Source organism: Nothoprocta perdicaria, unplaced genomic scaffold (genome assembly GCF_003342845.1).
Source record: "Nothoprocta perdicaria isolate Ctin4 unplaced genomic scaffold, notPer1 scaffold_323, whole genome shotgun sequence".
Classification (NCBI taxonomy): domain Eukaryota; kingdom Metazoa; phylum Chordata; class Aves; order Tinamiformes; family Tinamidae; genus Nothoprocta; species Nothoprocta perdicaria.
In genome coordinates this window covers 554,914-571,466 of record NW_020455559.1, presented here as the reverse complement: position 1 = coordinate 571,466, position 16,553 = coordinate 554,914, and the positions used below count along the sequence as shown (strand labels likewise).

Genomic DNA, 16,553 nt, shown 5'->3' with positions numbered 1-16,553 from the left:
CGACACCCCCCCCGTCCCCGTCACCCCGGTGGCAGGGGACAGGGTGGCCCCGACGGGGATGAGGTCACCGCGGTGGCGGCCCGGGGGAGGGACGGGGTGGCTTGCGGCAGGGGGGGAAGAGTGGCCGCGGTGGGGAGGGGGTGGCCGCGGGGCGCGGGACCGAGCTGTGGTGGCAGTCGGGGACAAGGGCACGGTGGTGGCATGAGGGGGCAGTGGCAGCAGGGAAGCCTGGCAGGTGGGAACAGGGTGGCCAAGCTGGCACTGGGATGCAGGGCAGGGGCACTGGGAAGGACCACTCTGCCCTGGCAGGGACAGAACGTGGTGACAGTGGGGACAAGGCACAGCTGCAGTGGCAGGGGACACCATACCCTGGCCATGGTGGCCGTGGAACTGGCAGAGGACCCTAGGGGGAATATGGGGGTCCCATGGGGGGTCCCACAGCCCCCACTGGGCAAAGGGAGGGGGGCGCAGCCTGAGCTGGGATGTGGTGGCCCAGGCGGAGGGTGACGCGGTGGCCCGGGCTGGGGGTGATGCGGTGGCCCGGGGGGGCAGGGAGGGCGGTGGTTGCACAAGCATCGTCTCCATGGAAAACGCGGTCAAAACAACAAACAGAGCCGGGGCCGCCTCCGGCTGCATGGCACCACCCCTGTGTCCCCAGTCCCCATGCTGTGCTGGGGCTGTGGGGACCCAGCCTGGCGCGGGGGTGACCTGGGCACTGGGATGTGGCTCAGGGAAAGTTAGGGTGACACATGGGACAGACCTGGGGGACAAGGGGTAGGAGGAAAGGGACAAGAGGAAGTTTGGGCGGTGGGAGGACCCACAGAGGGGCTGGGGTGACAGAGGCAGCAGCAAAGCGGTGTGGGACCCACGGGGTGACACTGGGACAACCCAGGAGCAGAGCCCTAGGGAGACAGTCTGTGGGTGACAGCTCTGTGGGTGACACAAAAGGAAACTTCAGCAGACACAGCCAGAGGTGACACAGGGCATGAACCCTGGGTGACAGGAAAGAGCTGACACAGAGCAAGACCCTTAGGGCGCGGTGACATGGGTGACACAGGACCCAGGAGGAGAGACAGAGGATGACACTGGGCAGTGTCCTCCCCCCATAACATGGAACAAGACCCCTGGGGTGACACTGTGACATGTGGTAGAAGTACCACAGATGACGTGTGGGGATGGCACACAGTGACACAAAACAGGGCTGCTGGGGACCCCCTGGGGGAGGACATGGGGTGGGGCGCCTGGGGGAGACTCCGAGTGACATGGGCCAGGACTCGGAGGTGACATGGATGGGACCCCTGGCACAGTCCGGGGGTGGGGGGGGACACGGGCCAGGACCCTGGAGTGTCCCTGGTCGCGAGGGACACGCGGGGCGGGTGTGGCAGGGGGCGGGGCCGGGGTGACGTAGCGCTCGCGGCCCCGCCCCGCCGGCGCCCCCGTGACGCGCGCACCGCAACGTGACCATATAAGGGCAAGGAGGAGCGCGGGCCCCGCCCCGCCCCGCGCGGGCGCGCCCGGAGCCGGCGGGGGCGGGAAAACGGCGGGAGCGGGGGCGGCGACACGGGGACAGGGGGGCGAGGAGCAGCGGGAACGTGGGGGACACGGGGAGCACGGGGGCAATGGGGGGAGCACAGGGGACACTGGGGATGAGGGGGGACGGGGGAGGATGAGGGGGGACGGGGGAGGATGAGGGGGGACGGGGGAGGATGAGGGGGGACGGGGAGGATGAGGGGGGACGGGGAGGATGAGGGGGGACGGGCTGCAGCTGGAGAGCAGGGGCGGGAGGGGATGCGGGAGAGAGGGAGGAGGATGGGGGGGCAGAGGGAAGGATGCACAGAAAGATGGGGGCTGGAGCAGGGGGGCAGTATCACCCATGGGTGCAGAGAAACGGGTGCTGGGTGGCTGCGTGGAGCGGGGGGGACGCAGGTCCAGGCTGCTCTCACATCTCTTTATTCCGCTCACAGCAGCCTCCCTGTCAAGCCTGTGTCCCCGCCGGGAGGGGGACGGGGGGGACACCTAGAGCAGCGTGGCCAGCTCGAAGCGCTCGGCGCGGACGGGCGGGCGCTGCCGCCGCTGCTGCGCGGCCTCCCTGCGGCGCCGGTAGGCCAGGAACTCCTGGCGCAGCGCCGTGCAGCGGGCGGCCGGCTCCGCCAGCGCCTCCGCCGACACCGAGCTGGGCGCCGACGGCTCTGTGGAAAGACGGGAGAGTCCGGCTGGATGCAGGGATGACACCCACCCCGCCGGGAATGTCCCAGCTCCCCCGCTCAGCGCTGGGTGCCTCCCACCCGCGGGGGGCTGACACTCACTCTGCCGCTGCAGGTCGCGCACGGCGATGGTGGAGAGGGGCCGCGCGGCGTCGCCGGCGCGGTGCAGCTGCAGCGCCGCCAGGATGTCCGACTCCAGCGCGAACTCCGAGTCCCACTCGTAGTTCTCGTCCACGGACGTGTTCCTCCTGCGAAGAGGGGGGACACGGCGGCACCGTCAGCCTGTGGCCAACCGAGGGGTGCCAGGGGACACGTTTGGGGCCAAATGGGGCACAACACGGGAGCAGCATAAGCAGCCAGAGTGGGCAGGGGGCCACGGACAACGGGCTGATTCCCAGGGCTCACAGCGAGACCCTCCTGCCCCACACATCAGCCTGAGACTGGGCACCGCTCAGGAAACATTTGGCTCCCAAGAGCTTCCAGCCACGCGGGCACCAGCTGCATCCGTGGTGCCAAGGGTGGCAGAACGGGCCGCGAGATGCCCAAGCGTGACCTGGCTTGTCCCGCTCACCTCTTGCCTGTGCTAGCGCGGGCTGGATCCTTGCTCAGCCTCTCCTCCTCCTCGGCCTGCTCGGAGCCTCCGCTTTGCCAGCCGCCCCCTTCCTCCAGGGGGGTGCCCAGAAAGTTGCCCCCTGGCGACGGTGCCAGCGAGGGCGGCCGCAGGAAGGACGCGCTGCCCCGGCCGCTGCTCTGGCTGGTCAGGCTGCCCCGCGGCAGCCTCTCGAACGCGGTGGCTTCGTGCTGTGCCGCAGGGACGCCCAGGGACACGGCCTCAGTCCTGCTGGGGGACGCCTGGGTCCAAGAAACCGGCTCCGGAGCCGGGAATGGGGTGGGGGAGCTGCTCCAGGCGGCCGTGCCGGGCAGCGAGGCCTTTGCAGGGCCCACGCATGGCGTGGGAGGCTTGAGGAAAGCGGTGGCTGGCGGGGACGTGGCATTGGCACATGTGTCCATGTAGTTGGTGCAGACCGTCCGCTCCAAGCCCTCCGGCAGGGCGCCCTCCGGATTCCCTGGAGGCGCTGGTTCCTCCGGGGGCGGCCAGTCGCCGTCGACGCACATCTCCTTGAAGAAGGGCAGGCTCAAGTACTGCAGGATGCCGCTGGGCGCCGGCGAGCCGCCTTTGTGCCGGCCGCTCCGCACCTCGGGGCTGTCCGGCGGCGGGAGCCGGAGCGAGGGGGAGCCCTGGAGGGGCAGCGAGTCCTGGAGGGGCAGCGAGTCCTGGAGGGCGCTGGCGGCGCTGGGCTCGGCGCTGCCCGGGCCGCCGCGCGGCTCCTCCGCGTTGCTGTAAGGCAGGGTGGCGGCGGAGGCGGCCACGGGGCTCACGTCCACGATGCACAAGGCTGCGCCCTCGCCCGCGGGGCTGCTGCTGCTGCCGCACCCCAAGGAGCGACCCTGGCGGCAGCCGGACGCCCCGCTCGCCCGGCGCGCTTGGCGGGGGCGCAGCGAGCCCCCCGTGCGCCACACGGGCTCCTCCGCGTGCAGCTGCAGGTAGGGCTCAGGCTGCCGGGCCGCGGGGTCCCGCCGAGCGTACAGCTCCGTCTCGCTGTCGCTGCCCTCCTGCGCGCGCCGGTCAGGCTCCACCACGAAGCGCCCGTCCGGGCCCCGGCAGATGCGCTCCAGGGGCACGTGCTCCCCGACGTGGCTCTCGTACACCGCGTACCTGGAGCTGGTGCCGGCGATGCTGAGGCCCAGGCTCGTTCCTGCCTTCTCGCCCCACAGCAGCGTCCGCCGCAGGCTTTGGTACGGAGACGCCTGCAGCTTCAGCTTCATGGTACTGTCTGGGCTACCAGAGCCATGAGAATTGCTGTGAAAAAGGGAAAGAGGAGTTACCCGAGCGTCCCCACCCTGGTTCCAGGGCTTGTCTGGCTGCAGCCTGTTGCATCAGGCATCTCACAGCAGGTATCGTGACCCCACGTCGCAGGTCTAGAGTCCTGCTCTCCTCTATCTGGTTTCTGATCCTTCCTTCAGCCAAAACACCCAGCAAGGGTGAGCAGAGCACCCGAGGGAGCCCTAGGCCACAGCACATCCTGGCCCCGTGCCCCTCTCCCCAGGACCCTTCAGCAGGTGCCCCGTGCCGTCCCACGCCTGCCCCAAGCCGGCGGTGAGTGAATGAGGAGCGAGGCGGTGGCGGGGAGGGAGCATGGCATGGCGTGACTTACTGTGGAAGTGGAAGCTTCTTGCTGGGGGAGAAGACGAGTGGTGGATCTGGAAGGTCATGAGAACACAAGGGGAATCACACAGCGAGCAACTCAAAAGTGATGATGAGGACACAGCGGCACCCCCTCGGCCCTGCTACCACCCTTGCGAACCTCCAAAGCCCTGACAGAGCCGCCCAGCCTTGGGCTGGCCTTGTCCCCTCCCTCAACACCCATCCATCTATCCATCCATCCATCTATCCATCCATCCAGGGCAGGTCCTGGCTCCCTGGACACGGCGGTTTGAGCTCTCGGAAAGCCCTGGGATCCAGGCGTGTGCACCCATCCCTTGGAGTCCTACCTTGCCTTCGCTTCTGAATGCGCGCGGCCCGCCGGCGGTTCATAATGCAGGCGGCCACCGTGCTGAAGATCACGGCCACGCTGAGGAAGCAGATGCCACCAATGACCCCAGCGAGCACCGGCTGCGGCAGCAGCTCCGGGAGCTGGGTGCGAGACGGATACACCTCCATGCCTGGGCCGGGAGAGGGGACAGGGTCAGATACCGCAGCCACACACAGGCACTGCAAGGAGCAGCGAAACTTCAGCTTGCTGGACCTGCTCTGTCCCTTGGGTCTTGTCACCTTCAAAGTGACCCACAACCTCCACCGTAGCAGGCAGTGGGAGCAGGGATGCTCTGGGCAAAGTTCTTTGGGGTATCCAGCCCATGACTCCAATATCGTGCAAGCTCCATGCATGGACATGAGTGTTCTCACAGTATTAGCCCAGGTGGTCCTCCTCCAGGGCCACTCCGTGGGCTGTATCCCCTGGTCTAACAGTTGGGATGCCGGGGGTGGGAGCTCCCAGGGATGTTCCTTCTTTTTGGGAAGATCCTAGGCTACGCTGGACACCTAGTCCCTTGGTTTGTCTCCAGGCCCAGAAGAGCGAGTGGGCGACCGCTCTTACCTGCTGTGGAGACGTTCACCGTGTTGCTGGGATCGCTGATGTAGCTGCCGGCAAAGGCCACCAGTCGGAACTCATAGAAGGCGTCCTAGAGGAGCAGAGAAAGCCATCAGCCTTGGCACGGCGACCACACAAACCTCAGCCCACCAGGCTCCGGAGCCAAGCGGACCTGCTGCATCACCACGGTCCCAACAGCTTCTCCCAGCACTGGGCAGCAGCAGCACCGGCCCCTGCTGGGGGCCAACCCGCTCCTTGTAGCATCTCTGTGCGGGGATACCCCTCAATAACTGCACCTTGATGAGTCCTGGCACCAAGACCTGGGTCTTCGTGCTGGGGATGGAGCGGTCCAGCACCTCCCAGCCACCTTTGTCCTGCCGCAGCTCCAGCGCGTAGCCACTCAGCGCCACGGACAACTGGCCCGGGGGTTCCCACTGCAGCAGGACCCCACGCGCAGTCTCGTTGGCGGTCAGAGACTGCGGCGGGGACAGGAAGATCCGTATGGTCATGGCAGGCGGCTCTGGAGGCACCGTGGTCAGCGGGAAGCCTACGGAGAAAGAAAGGGGACGTTGGTGGTAGAGCGGATGAGGTGGTGAGAGGAGAGCAGGAGCATCCTATGTGTGTGAAGGTGCTGGGGGCAACCGGGGGACGCTGTGGGCAGCACCGTGGCCCCCTCTTACCCCTGGGCACGGAGGTGACAATCTGGCTGAAGGGGCCACTGCCCAACTTGTTCTGGGCCAGGACGCTGAACTGGTAGCTCATATCTGGCTGGAGATTCTCCACCAAGAGGTGCTGAGCCCCAGCTGGCACCGACAGCGACACCCAGTCGTGATGGGCCCGAGACAGATGCTTCACCCTGAGGAGATGTGGGACCCGTGAGCTCACAGCTGAGGGACCCTCTGCCGCCAGGTGGGATGGATGGGTGCACACCACATCCGTGCCCCTGGGGGACTCACAGTGGTGTGTACCAGACGCTGAACCTCTGGAAATAGCCTCCGTCAAACCCGGGCTCCCAGGAGATGTTGGCTGCCAGCAGGAGTGGGAGCACCGAGACGTTGGTGACAGCGTGAGGACTGGTACCTGGTGGAGAAAACAGACAGCAGATGCATCAGACAAGGGCAGCTCAGACAACAGATGAGTGGGGACATTTCCATCCCCTTCCAGGGCAGTGGGCCCAGATCACTCACCCCACAGCTGCCCCTTCTATCCTTAGGACACCCCAGCACCCACGGACCAGGCCTGGGATAGGCGACTCACCCAGCACGTGGACAGAGGTGGCGGCGCTGATGTGGGCCACCTGGTTGCTGGCCATGCACTCCCAGACCCCGTGCTGCTCCTTGATGAGCGGGCGGAAGACGAGGCTGCTGTTGGCATCTACCTGGGCGCCGTTCTTCCCTGCACTGCCCAGCTGCACAGCAGGACACGTGTCGATAACGGGCGACTGACTTAGGGTCACCCCACCCACGCTGATGTGCTTTAGATCCACCACCCTGAGGCCAGGGTGGAAAGAGAGGCCAAAGAAGGGGCAGGATTTTGCCTCTGTATCTTGGAGAATTGAGGACAGCAAGAGCCAAAGGGCCCTGGGTCTCTTATCCAGCATGAAACAGGCTCTCAAGAGAGTTGTGGTCCTGCATGGCTGCTGTGGGGACACGGAGACTGCCCTGGGACACGAGGTGGCTCTTACCTTCACCCATGTGATAGTGGGTGGAGGATCCCCGTGGGCCATGCAGGGGATCACCAGCTCCCGGCCCACCTCCTGGAAATATTCCTCCTTGGGGCGCACCGTGAAGGCGGGAGGGTCCTGGAACAGAGTCAAGCATGGCAGTGGGCTTGGTGACAGGACGGACGGGGACAGACCCACGGCAGGGCAGGCCGGGGGGCACCGCGGCACATCCGCCGCGTAGCTGGGTTCTCGCAAGGGTGACGTGGCAATGCCCGTGCCCAAGGGGAGCTCACCTTGAGCAGCACCCGCGTGGGCCGCGACTCGCCGGCTGTGCCGTAGCTGTTGTACGGGGTACAAGCGTAGACCCCCAGCGCGTCGTCGTTGCCCGTCGCGATGATGATGGAGCCATCAGATCTCAGGGACCAGCCAGGGAACTAGAGAGGGAGGTGCTGGGGTCAGGACCACGGCCTGGGGGAGCTGTGAGGACAGCGGGAAGGTGCTGGCAGCGGTACCTTGTCCAGCTCCAGCGGGCGCCCATCTCTAGTCCAGCTCACCGAGAGCAGAGGGGGGTTGGCCCTGGCGGGGCACCGGATCACCCCCTGCATCCCCTTGGGCAGGTGGGTCTCTGGGAGCATGGTGGTCACCTCCGCAGGGTCTGTGAGGACAAAGGGGACCTGGGTGAGGATGGCAGCAGGTTCACGGTCCCCAGGGCAGCGGAAGGGGCACCCCTTTCGCACCAGGCCCTGCAAGACCTGCTGGTCTGCTCCATGGGCACCTGGAGGGGTCCCCACTCTGCTGAGCCTGGAGGAGCCTTTTTGGGAGAGGCCAGTGTAACCTGGGCTCCCAAGGGGTGGTACGGCCTCTTACACAGCACTGTGACGAAGGCTGAGGCAGAAGGTGGCTTCCACAGCCCATTGCTGGGGATACAGGTGTATTTGCCAGCGTCATCGGGCGTCGTTCTCTGCAGTAAGAGGCTGCCGTCCACCAGGACACGGACTCGAGCCTGGAGGTGGCTGCAAAGAAAGGACAGGGGAGGAGGGTGAGCGGCGCAGCTGGGACTGTCCCCACCACGATGGGGTGAGAACCTCCTTCCTCAAGCACCCAAGCAGCGCGCTGCCTGTCCAGGGCTCACATGTGCTGCGATCCACGTCCCCTGGGGCCACAGCATCTCCTGGGACAGCCAGCAGGAGCCCACGATCACCCAGTGTTGTCCCCGGTCCCCTCCTGCCACCCTGCTCACCGCGATGCACTGGGTCCCGCTCCCGCCGTACCCGAGATGGAAGACGTTGCTGTTGCCCTGCAGCCAGGTGTAGGTGAGGTTGCCGGGATAGGCCTCGGCCTGGCACGCCAGGAAGGCGTCCTGGGAGACGTTGACGGTGATGTTCTGAGGTGGCACCACGATGACGGGCGGCCCTGCAGCGTGGCACAGAGAGCACAGCGAGGGCTGGGGACAGGGCCTCCAAAAGCCGGTCATCCCTGTGCTCCTCCCAAACCAACCCCCGTGACGCTGCTCCCTCCGCACCCGGGGACACCAAGTGGCACCCAGCAGGGTGACGCACGTGGCCGGGCCCCAGCCAGCGGCCGCTCTTACCCTGCACGAGCACGCGGGTGGTGTGGGTGACGGTGCCCTCCTTGCTGGAGGCATGGCAGGTGTACGTGCCCGCGCTGGCCCGCTCCACCACGGCGATGCTCAGCGTCCCGTTCCTCACCTGCAACCGCAGCCGGCACAGCCTCGTCAGTGCCACCACGGTGACATCGGTGTCACCAGGAAGACGGGGCATGGGACCAGGGACCCCAAGGGACAGGACAGCCTCAAAAGCAGGTCATGGTGGGCAAGGTCAGTGGCAGGAGCTCAGTGCCACCCTGGCGAGGTCAGGCACAAGCTCTGCAGCCAAGCAGGGGCTCCTGCTACTTCTGGGTGCCCCACAAGACCCTTGCCAAGGTAGAGGACACATAACGTGGGCACCCATGTCCCTTGGCACCAGACCTGCCCTTCCCACCTGCACCGTGTCCCCGCTCTGGACAGCCAGGTCGCTCCTCTTCCAGGTCACAACGGGCTGGGGGTTGCCGGCGGCCGTGCACGTGAGGCTCAGCGCAGCCCGGTCGCGCACCTCCACGAAGGCCGGGGGGGTCTCCAGGAAGGTGGGGGGTGCTGCGAAGATACAAACCCAGCATCTCAGCCCCAGGTGGCTGCCAGGGCCCGACCGGTCTTAGAAGACAAGCAGAACTGGCCACGCGTCGTCTTTGCTGGCACAGGGCTGAGCGGTGGTCTCTGAATAGGAATCCAGATCTCTGGGAAACAAACTGGTGGCCAACACTAATTCCAGCTCTGCTATTGTATCTTCTTGCCCTTGGGGCAGGACAAACTCCTCCCCACTGTCCTCCTCATCCTCACTGTCATCCTCAAAACAGGGCAGCAAAGTGACAGAGGAGAGCGCCAAACAAGATCCCCCCTTGCAGAGGGTGTCAGAGCAGCAGCATCTACTCCGTGGGGTCCATCCTGGCTACCCACGGGGTGAGTGGAGAGCTTAAGGAAGACCAGGAATAACCCTGTGGCCAGTGAACAGCCCACTGCCCTGACAGCTGAGATGCTCTGCCTGGTTCTGGCCTTCACTGCAAGCTGCTTGGGTTCTTCCCAGAGCACTTAAGCTGCCCAGAAATCCATCCCGAAGCCAGGACTCGGATGGAGGGCCACAAAAAGAGCAGCTACGAGAGCAATTTGCAGCAAGGGGCAGAGCTGGCACAGACAGGCGGGGTGGGCAGCAGCCTGGGCTCACTCGTGCACAACCAGGAGCCCAGCCTGGAGATTGCAGGAGCACTTTGGGCTCTGCCTGGTGCCTGTTTGCCTTTCCACCCTACGCACGCCGCTCATACCGTTGACGGTGAGGTGGATCCAGGTGCCGTTCTGGAAGTCGTCGTCGGTGCTGGGCCGGTCCAGGAAGAGCACGCGGCACTCGTACCAGCCCTGGTCCTCGGCGCGCAGCAGGTCGATGCGCAGCGAGGCGCCCTCCTCGATCCGCACGCGACCTGCTGGGCGAGAAACTGGGCTCACACGGGGCTCGGGGACAGCCGCGTCCTCGGCTCGGGGGCGCCACGTTCAGCACCGGCTATGGGTGTTGCCGATGCCGCCAGTGCTACCGAGCCGCCGCCGCCCCCGGAGCCAGAAAGAGCTACCAACCTGATGGGCAAATCCCTGCCCGTCTCGCTGGGCGCCTTCCAGGGACCGTCCCCTCAGCCGCCCTTTCCCCTCGAGGGCCCCCTCGGCCGTGTCGCCCTTGGGAGCCCGGCTAAGCCCCGGGGAAGGGAGGTCCCCCCCGCACCTTTCCCTGGCCTGCGCATCCCGCCGGCGCGGCCGGGACGGCCGGCACGAGCGCCCGGAGCCCCGTGCGGGGCTCTCCTGCGCGCAGGGCCCTCGCTCAGAGCCCCGCACTGCGCGGCCTCTTTGATGAGGAGGAGGATAAGGCCCCAAAGCAGCGGCGAACGCAGCCCTCTAATCCGCCGGGCTATTATCAGAGCCATAATCGGCTCAGGAGTGCAGCAGGCAATTGGCTCAGCACCCAGGTCGGGGTGCGCGGGCAGCATCCTCGCTGCACCGCAGCACCCCAGGCCCAAATATGCACCCCTGCACCCCAATACGCATCCCTGGACATCACTGCACACCCCCAGAGCAGATGCGCCTGGGTAAGCCCCACGCCAGGCTGGTGACACCGGCCGGCACTGGTGACACCGGCCGCCTGACTTGTGACTCTGCTATGGCCTCAGGATGCTGCACTCGGAGGTCCCGAGTTCTCCTAAGTCAGCGTCTTCCCAAAGCGCTTCCAGCAAAGTCAATCCACACCGGGAAGGGGTTGTGGCAGCACCTGGGCAAGCTGGTTTGGGCACCAGCTTAGGGACACAGTCTTATAATTGTGGCCTCGCAGCTCTGCGCAGATCCAGAGCCTATGAGCCCTCCTCCCATGGGTGCCTAGAGTTGTGTCCAGCCTCTGCACCCTCTACCCAATTTCCAGGTACTCTCCCATGCCGCTGCCTCCCCCTGTGCTGCCATCGGGCCCAGTGTGACAGGGTTGGGTTCCATCTCCGCTCGTGTGTCCCTGCTGCACCCTCCATCCTGCAACTCGGGGCTCAGCTGGGACCGTGCAACAGGTCCCCGATACTGCAAGGAGCTGGGAAGAGGCTGCAGGAGACGGGAGCAAAGGCAAAACGCCCTCAGGACAAGGAGCCTGTCCCCATCTTGCTGCCACAGCTGCTCTTTGGCAGGTGGAGCCGCAGAGGCTCCCAAATCCGACGCCGCCGTCGCTCCCCGCCGGCACCCGCGGCCCCAGGAGGCGGCTGGGAGCAGCAGCTCCTGAACAAAGGTCCTATTGGAAGAGCTCCAAGGCCCTGGGGAAAACACCCCCCAGCCTCCCCCTAATCCCCCGTGCGGCCCCAGCCCCCTCCTCCCGACCGGCATCTCCGGCTCCTGGCAACCGCCATTCAAAGGGACACAAAGGGGACGAGGACCCGGCGCTGGCCAGGGCCCCCCAGCCCCGCGTCTGGCACCGGAATGGCACCCCGGGGCACAACAGGCGACGGTGGCGCTGGGAAAAGCTGGAGGGCAGCAAGTTTTTGGGGACACGGGCACATCCCCCGCTGCTTGCATGCTATCCGAGGGCCCCGTCTCCACGGTGGGGGCTCCCTGGGCTCTCCGGGAGGGATATCCGAGCTGCTCCGCGTGGGAAGGGCTGGAAGGAGGAGCTGCCCCGGGCGCCTGGTGGCCTCTGCCCATCCCTGGCGGGCGCCGCCGGGGATTGAAAAATAGGCAGCCGGCTGCCATGGTGACGGCCACCAGCCCCCCGGGCCACCCACCTTGTCCTCAATCCGGCCCCTGCCCCCAGCGGCTCCCGCAGGAAGGGCTGGGAATGCAGGCAGGTCCCGGCTGCCTCTGCGGTAACCCGAGCTCCCTGGGGAGCGCTGGGCTCGGGTGACACGGGCGGGATACAGGAGCAGGTGCTGGCGGGGGGGGGGGGGGGTGTTGTCACCCCCAGCCTGCGGGATCAGCCTGTGCATCCCTGCCCTTCCCGCGGGACCATTCCGCTCCCACAGGTTTCCCGGGAGCCGCAACGGCAGCCAGCCCCGTCCCCTCCTCCTCCTCGGGAAGCCTTGGAGCCTCGGCCTTAAGGACGGGAAGAGCTGGTTGCCGGCGCCGCTGCGTTTGCCAGGATCCCTCGAGGTCTGCGGCTGCTTCACTTTAAATACCCCGTAAAGAGGAGAAATCCCCCTCCCACGCGGCAGCCCTTCCCCAGCGCAGCTTTGCTCCAAATCCCGGCCGGGCCAGTGCCGCCAATTAGCGGCTTCGCTGAAATCCCCTCCCCAGGCTCAACCTTCAGGCGACCCCGGCTCTTTTGGGGCTCCCCTTTGGGAGCGCGGCGGGCAGGGCCCCCACGTGGGAGGGCTGTGCCGGCCCTGCAGGGCACTGCCACCCGCCGGCCTCCCTGGATGTCCTCTGCTCACGGAGGCCGGGGAAGCTTCCCCTTGGGAAGCAAGGGAGGATTGCAGTAAATAAAGGGCCCCAAGTGGCACCAATCCTGCCCTGGACCCCCCAAAACGCCCCGTGCGGTGCTTGCAGGCACTGGGCAGGGTCTGCGCTGGTGCTGGCGAGGGGAAAGGGGCGAGTTTTGTGCTGCCGGTGGGTCGGAGAGGGCCTGGAGCTGCCGCTGGCCTGCCCGGAGATGGGATTTTGCAGCATGCGGGGGACGGAGCCGGGACCCTCTATTCCCAACCTCCGCTCTGCGCCCAGGACAAGTCTCTGCACAAGTCGGGTCCCAAGCAGGGGAACTGAAGGCTCCATCAACAAGTGGGAGCTGCTGCCGGAGCGACTTCCCGCTGCCGCCCGGGCGGCTCCCAACGCCCCCACCACGCACGGGGGGACTCGTCCCCGCCGCCGCGACGGCCCCTCGCGCCCCCGGCGTGACTGATGCGCTCCGACAGCGGCTGGGGCCCGGCCTAGGGGAGCGGGGAGCGAGTGGGTCGTGCGCGTGTCGCACCCCGAGCTCCGGGAGCCGCGTGGGCGGCTTCTCCCACGCGGGATCGGGATGCGGGGCTCACCTCGGTACTGCGGGTCGACGCGGGGCGAGTAGAGGCCGAACTTGATGAAGATGGGCAAGGCGAAGCCCAACCGGAGCCACTCGATCACGTAGAGCGGGGGGCGGCCGCGCGGGGCGCCCAGCAGGTCGCAGCCCAGGACGGCGCCCTCGCCGACCCGGCCCACCACGGAGCGGGGCTCCGCCGGGCCGGTACCTGCTGGCGACAGGGCACGGGGGCCACGCGTTGGCAGCGGCACCGGCGCGGGGGCCGCGGCGGCTCCGGCAGCGCCGCCGTGCTCCGGGCGAGCGCCACGTGGAAGCGCGCGGGCCCCCCCCGCTCCGGTGCGGCTCGCCGGGACACCCCCTCCCCGCCCGGTACCGGTTCCTACCGTCAGCGCCGGCGAGCAGGCTGAGGAGAAGCAGCCATGGCCGCCACCGCATAGCACAGGCGCCCGCCGCACGACCGGCGAGCGGCTCCCTCGGCGGCCCCGCCGCGACTCAGCGGCGGCGGCGGGACGGGCTGGCGCGGGGCTCGCCCCGGCTCCGCGGCCGCTCCGCGCTCCTCATGCCGGGTCCCGGGTCCCCGCCCGCGCTCCGCTCCGCTCCGCTCCGCTCCGCTCCGCTCCCCGCCCCGGCGTCGCCGCCGCCGCGGGGCGGCCGCAAACAAACAACGGCGCCAGGGGCGGGGCCACGCGGGACACGCCCCCTCCGCACCGCCCCGGCCACGCCCCCGCATTGCCCCCGTCCCTCCTAGCCCCCGCGCCGCCCGTTGCCACGGGGACAGCCAATCGGGAGGCAGGGCGCCGCGCGGGGCGGGTGGAAAGGGAGCCGCGAGGGTTGCTGGGAGATGTAGTTCGGGTGGGGTGGAAGGGACACGAGTGTGGGACACGGGGAAGGGTCCGAGTGGGGACATGAGGGTGAGGGGGTGACAGGGGACACGAATGTGGAACATGGGGACAGGACAGGAGGTTGGGACATGGGAACAGGACAGGAGGGTGGGACAGGGGACAGGGGCACGAGGGTGGGACATGGGAAAGGGACACGAGTGTGGCACATGGGAGAAGGACACAAGTGTGGGACATGGGAGAGGAGAGGGACATGAGTGTGGGACATGGAAAAGGGACAAAAGGATGGGACATGGGAAAGGCACACAAGTGTGGGACATGGGAGAAGGACACATGTGGCACACGGAAGCAGGGCATGATTGTGGGACATGGGAGAGGAGAGGGACATGAGTGTGGAACATGGGAGAGGAACATGAGGGTGGGGTATGGAAGCAGGACATGATTGTGGGACATGGGAGAGGGACACTGCTGTACGACACAGGAGAGGAACGCAGCTGTCACATGCAGGTGTGGGGACATGGGTGAGGGGACACAGCCATGGTTCACAGGACCGGAACATGACTGGGAGACGAGTGCAGGACATGAGTGCTGGAACATGGGTGAAGGAACACAGGGGATGCAGGAGAGAGATAGGAATGTGAGACACTGGTCAGGGGACATGCATGTGGGGGACAGGTTTTGGACAAACACATGGCTGCTGTGGGACACACCTATAGCACTCTGTTGAGGGACACTGGTGCAGGACACAAGCAGGACAGAGCTGCAGCACCCCAGTGTAGGACACAGATGGGACATGGGTTTGGGACATGGATGGGACATGTTCTTGGGACACACCTGCAGCATCCCTGTGTGGGACATAGATTTAGGACACAAACATGGGACACAGCTGCAGTACCCTAGTGTGGGGTATGAGTGGGACACGTGGGACATGGGGATGGGACACCCTGTTGTGGGACACAGGTGTGGGACTCGTGGGACATGGATTTAGGACAGGGGTCTTGGATACTGATGAGACACAACTTTAGCACCCTGTTGAGGGACACAAGTGGGACATGGATTTGGGACATGAGTATGGGACATGATAGGACACGGATTTGGGACATGGGTATGGAACACGATGGAACACAACTTCAGCACGCTGTTGAGGGACATGGATTTGGGACATGAGTATGGGACATGGTGGGACACGAATGGGACAACTTTAGCACCCTGTTGAGGAACATGAGTGGGACATGGATTTGGGACATGAGTATGGGACACGATGGAACATGGATGGGACACAACTTTAGCACCCTGTTGAGGAACATGGGTGGGACATGAGTATGGGATTACAATGGGACATGGATGGAACACAACTTTAGCACCCTATTAAGGGACATGGGTGGGACATGGATTTGGGAATGGGCATGGGACACGGTGGGACACAGATGGGACACAAGTTTAGCACCCTGCTGAGGGACTCATGTGGGACATGGCTTTGGGACATGGGCATGGGACACACTTGCAGCACCCCGCTGAGTGACATGGGTGCAGGACACGTGTACCCCCCGGGTGCCCGCCAGGGCTGAGCCGGGCTGCATCGCCATCCCGCGACTCCCTGCCCTTTCCCACCCCGTCCATCTCCTCTCTAATCCGCTCCTAACCGCGTCCTGGGCGAGGGGCCGCCTGCAGCGCCATGTCCCCGGCCCGCCGCGCTGAGCCGTGGCTGGGCCGCCCGCCAGGCCGGGGGCTCCGCGGGCCCTCCCGGCACCAGGGGGGACACGGGAGGGGACACGGGCGCCGGGGCCTCGCGGACGAGCGCGGTGACAAGGCCGGGCGGGCGCCGAGAGCGGCCATGCGCCCGGGCGCGTCCAGGCCCTTGCGTGATGGCCGCCCCGTCCCCCTCGGCCTTGCGGGGGTCCCCGCGGTGCCCCCCTCCACCAGCCCGGCCTGGCCCGGCCCGCTGAGCCCGGGTGACTATTGAGGACAGAGCTAAAGTAAGCGGAGCTAAGAGTAAATAATACTGCGGCTAAGCTGCTTTCCTGCCATCTCCCGGGCCCATGTGAGCCCGGCTCCGGCGGGCTTAGGCGCCGCCGCTGGACGGCGCCCGGCCCGGCCCGGCCCGGCTCTGGCCCCGGCTCTGCCAGGGCTGTGTCCCCCCCGGCCACGCGTGCCCCGGCGCCCAGGGCACGGCCTCCGGCAAGGAGGCCGCCGTGCGCTCACGTCCCTCCCAAAAAAGCGGGGATGTCAAGGTGACACCTGGGGACATGGAGCAGCCCCCGGGCATGGGCCACCTCTGCCATTAGATCCCGGCCTGGTGGGCAACGATGTCCACATGGAGGAGATGGGATGAGCCTGGGACCCTGCAGTCACCCCCAGACCCAGGGGTGACCCCCTGAGGCCCAGGGGATGTCAAGGTGACACCTGAGGACATGGAGCAGCCTCTGGGCATGGGCCACCTCTGCCATTAGATCCCGGCCTGGTGGGCAACGATGTCCACATGGAGGAGATGGGATGAGCCTGGGACCCTGCAGTCACCCCCAGACTGAGCCCCCTGAGGCCCAGGGGATGACAAGGTGACACTTGGGGACATGGAGCAGCCCCCGGGCACGGGCCACCTCTGCCATCAGCTCCCAGCCTGGTGGGTGATG

General features: G+C 66.5%; 1 protein-coding gene across 1 annotated transcript; it reads right to left on the bottom strand.

The window, feature by feature from the left end:
* Positions 1 to 2,016: 2,016 nt before the first annotated feature.
* On the bottom strand, positions 2,017 to 15,600 carry IGSF9 (immunoglobulin superfamily member 9). The gene is made up of 21 exons (XM_026043233.1): positions 15,567 to 15,600; positions 13,101 to 13,292; positions 9,891 to 10,043; positions 9,017 to 9,168; positions 8,608 to 8,725; positions 8,288 to 8,429; positions 7,884 to 8,029; positions 7,529 to 7,671; positions 7,310 to 7,450; positions 7,038 to 7,154; positions 6,611 to 6,761; positions 6,310 to 6,433; positions 6,034 to 6,209; positions 5,650 to 5,900; positions 5,360 to 5,444; positions 4,758 to 4,928; positions 4,421 to 4,466; positions 3,540 to 4,065; positions 2,776 to 3,443; positions 2,307 to 2,452; positions 2,017 to 2,189 (listed from the first exon to the last, which is right to left on the bottom strand). Exons 1-21 carry the CDS (start codon positions 15,598 to 15,600, stop codon positions 2,017 to 2,019), a joined length of 3,855 nt encoding a protein of 1,284 aa, XP_025899018.1.
* Between the last annotated feature and the right edge of the window lie 953 nt (positions 15,601 to 16,553).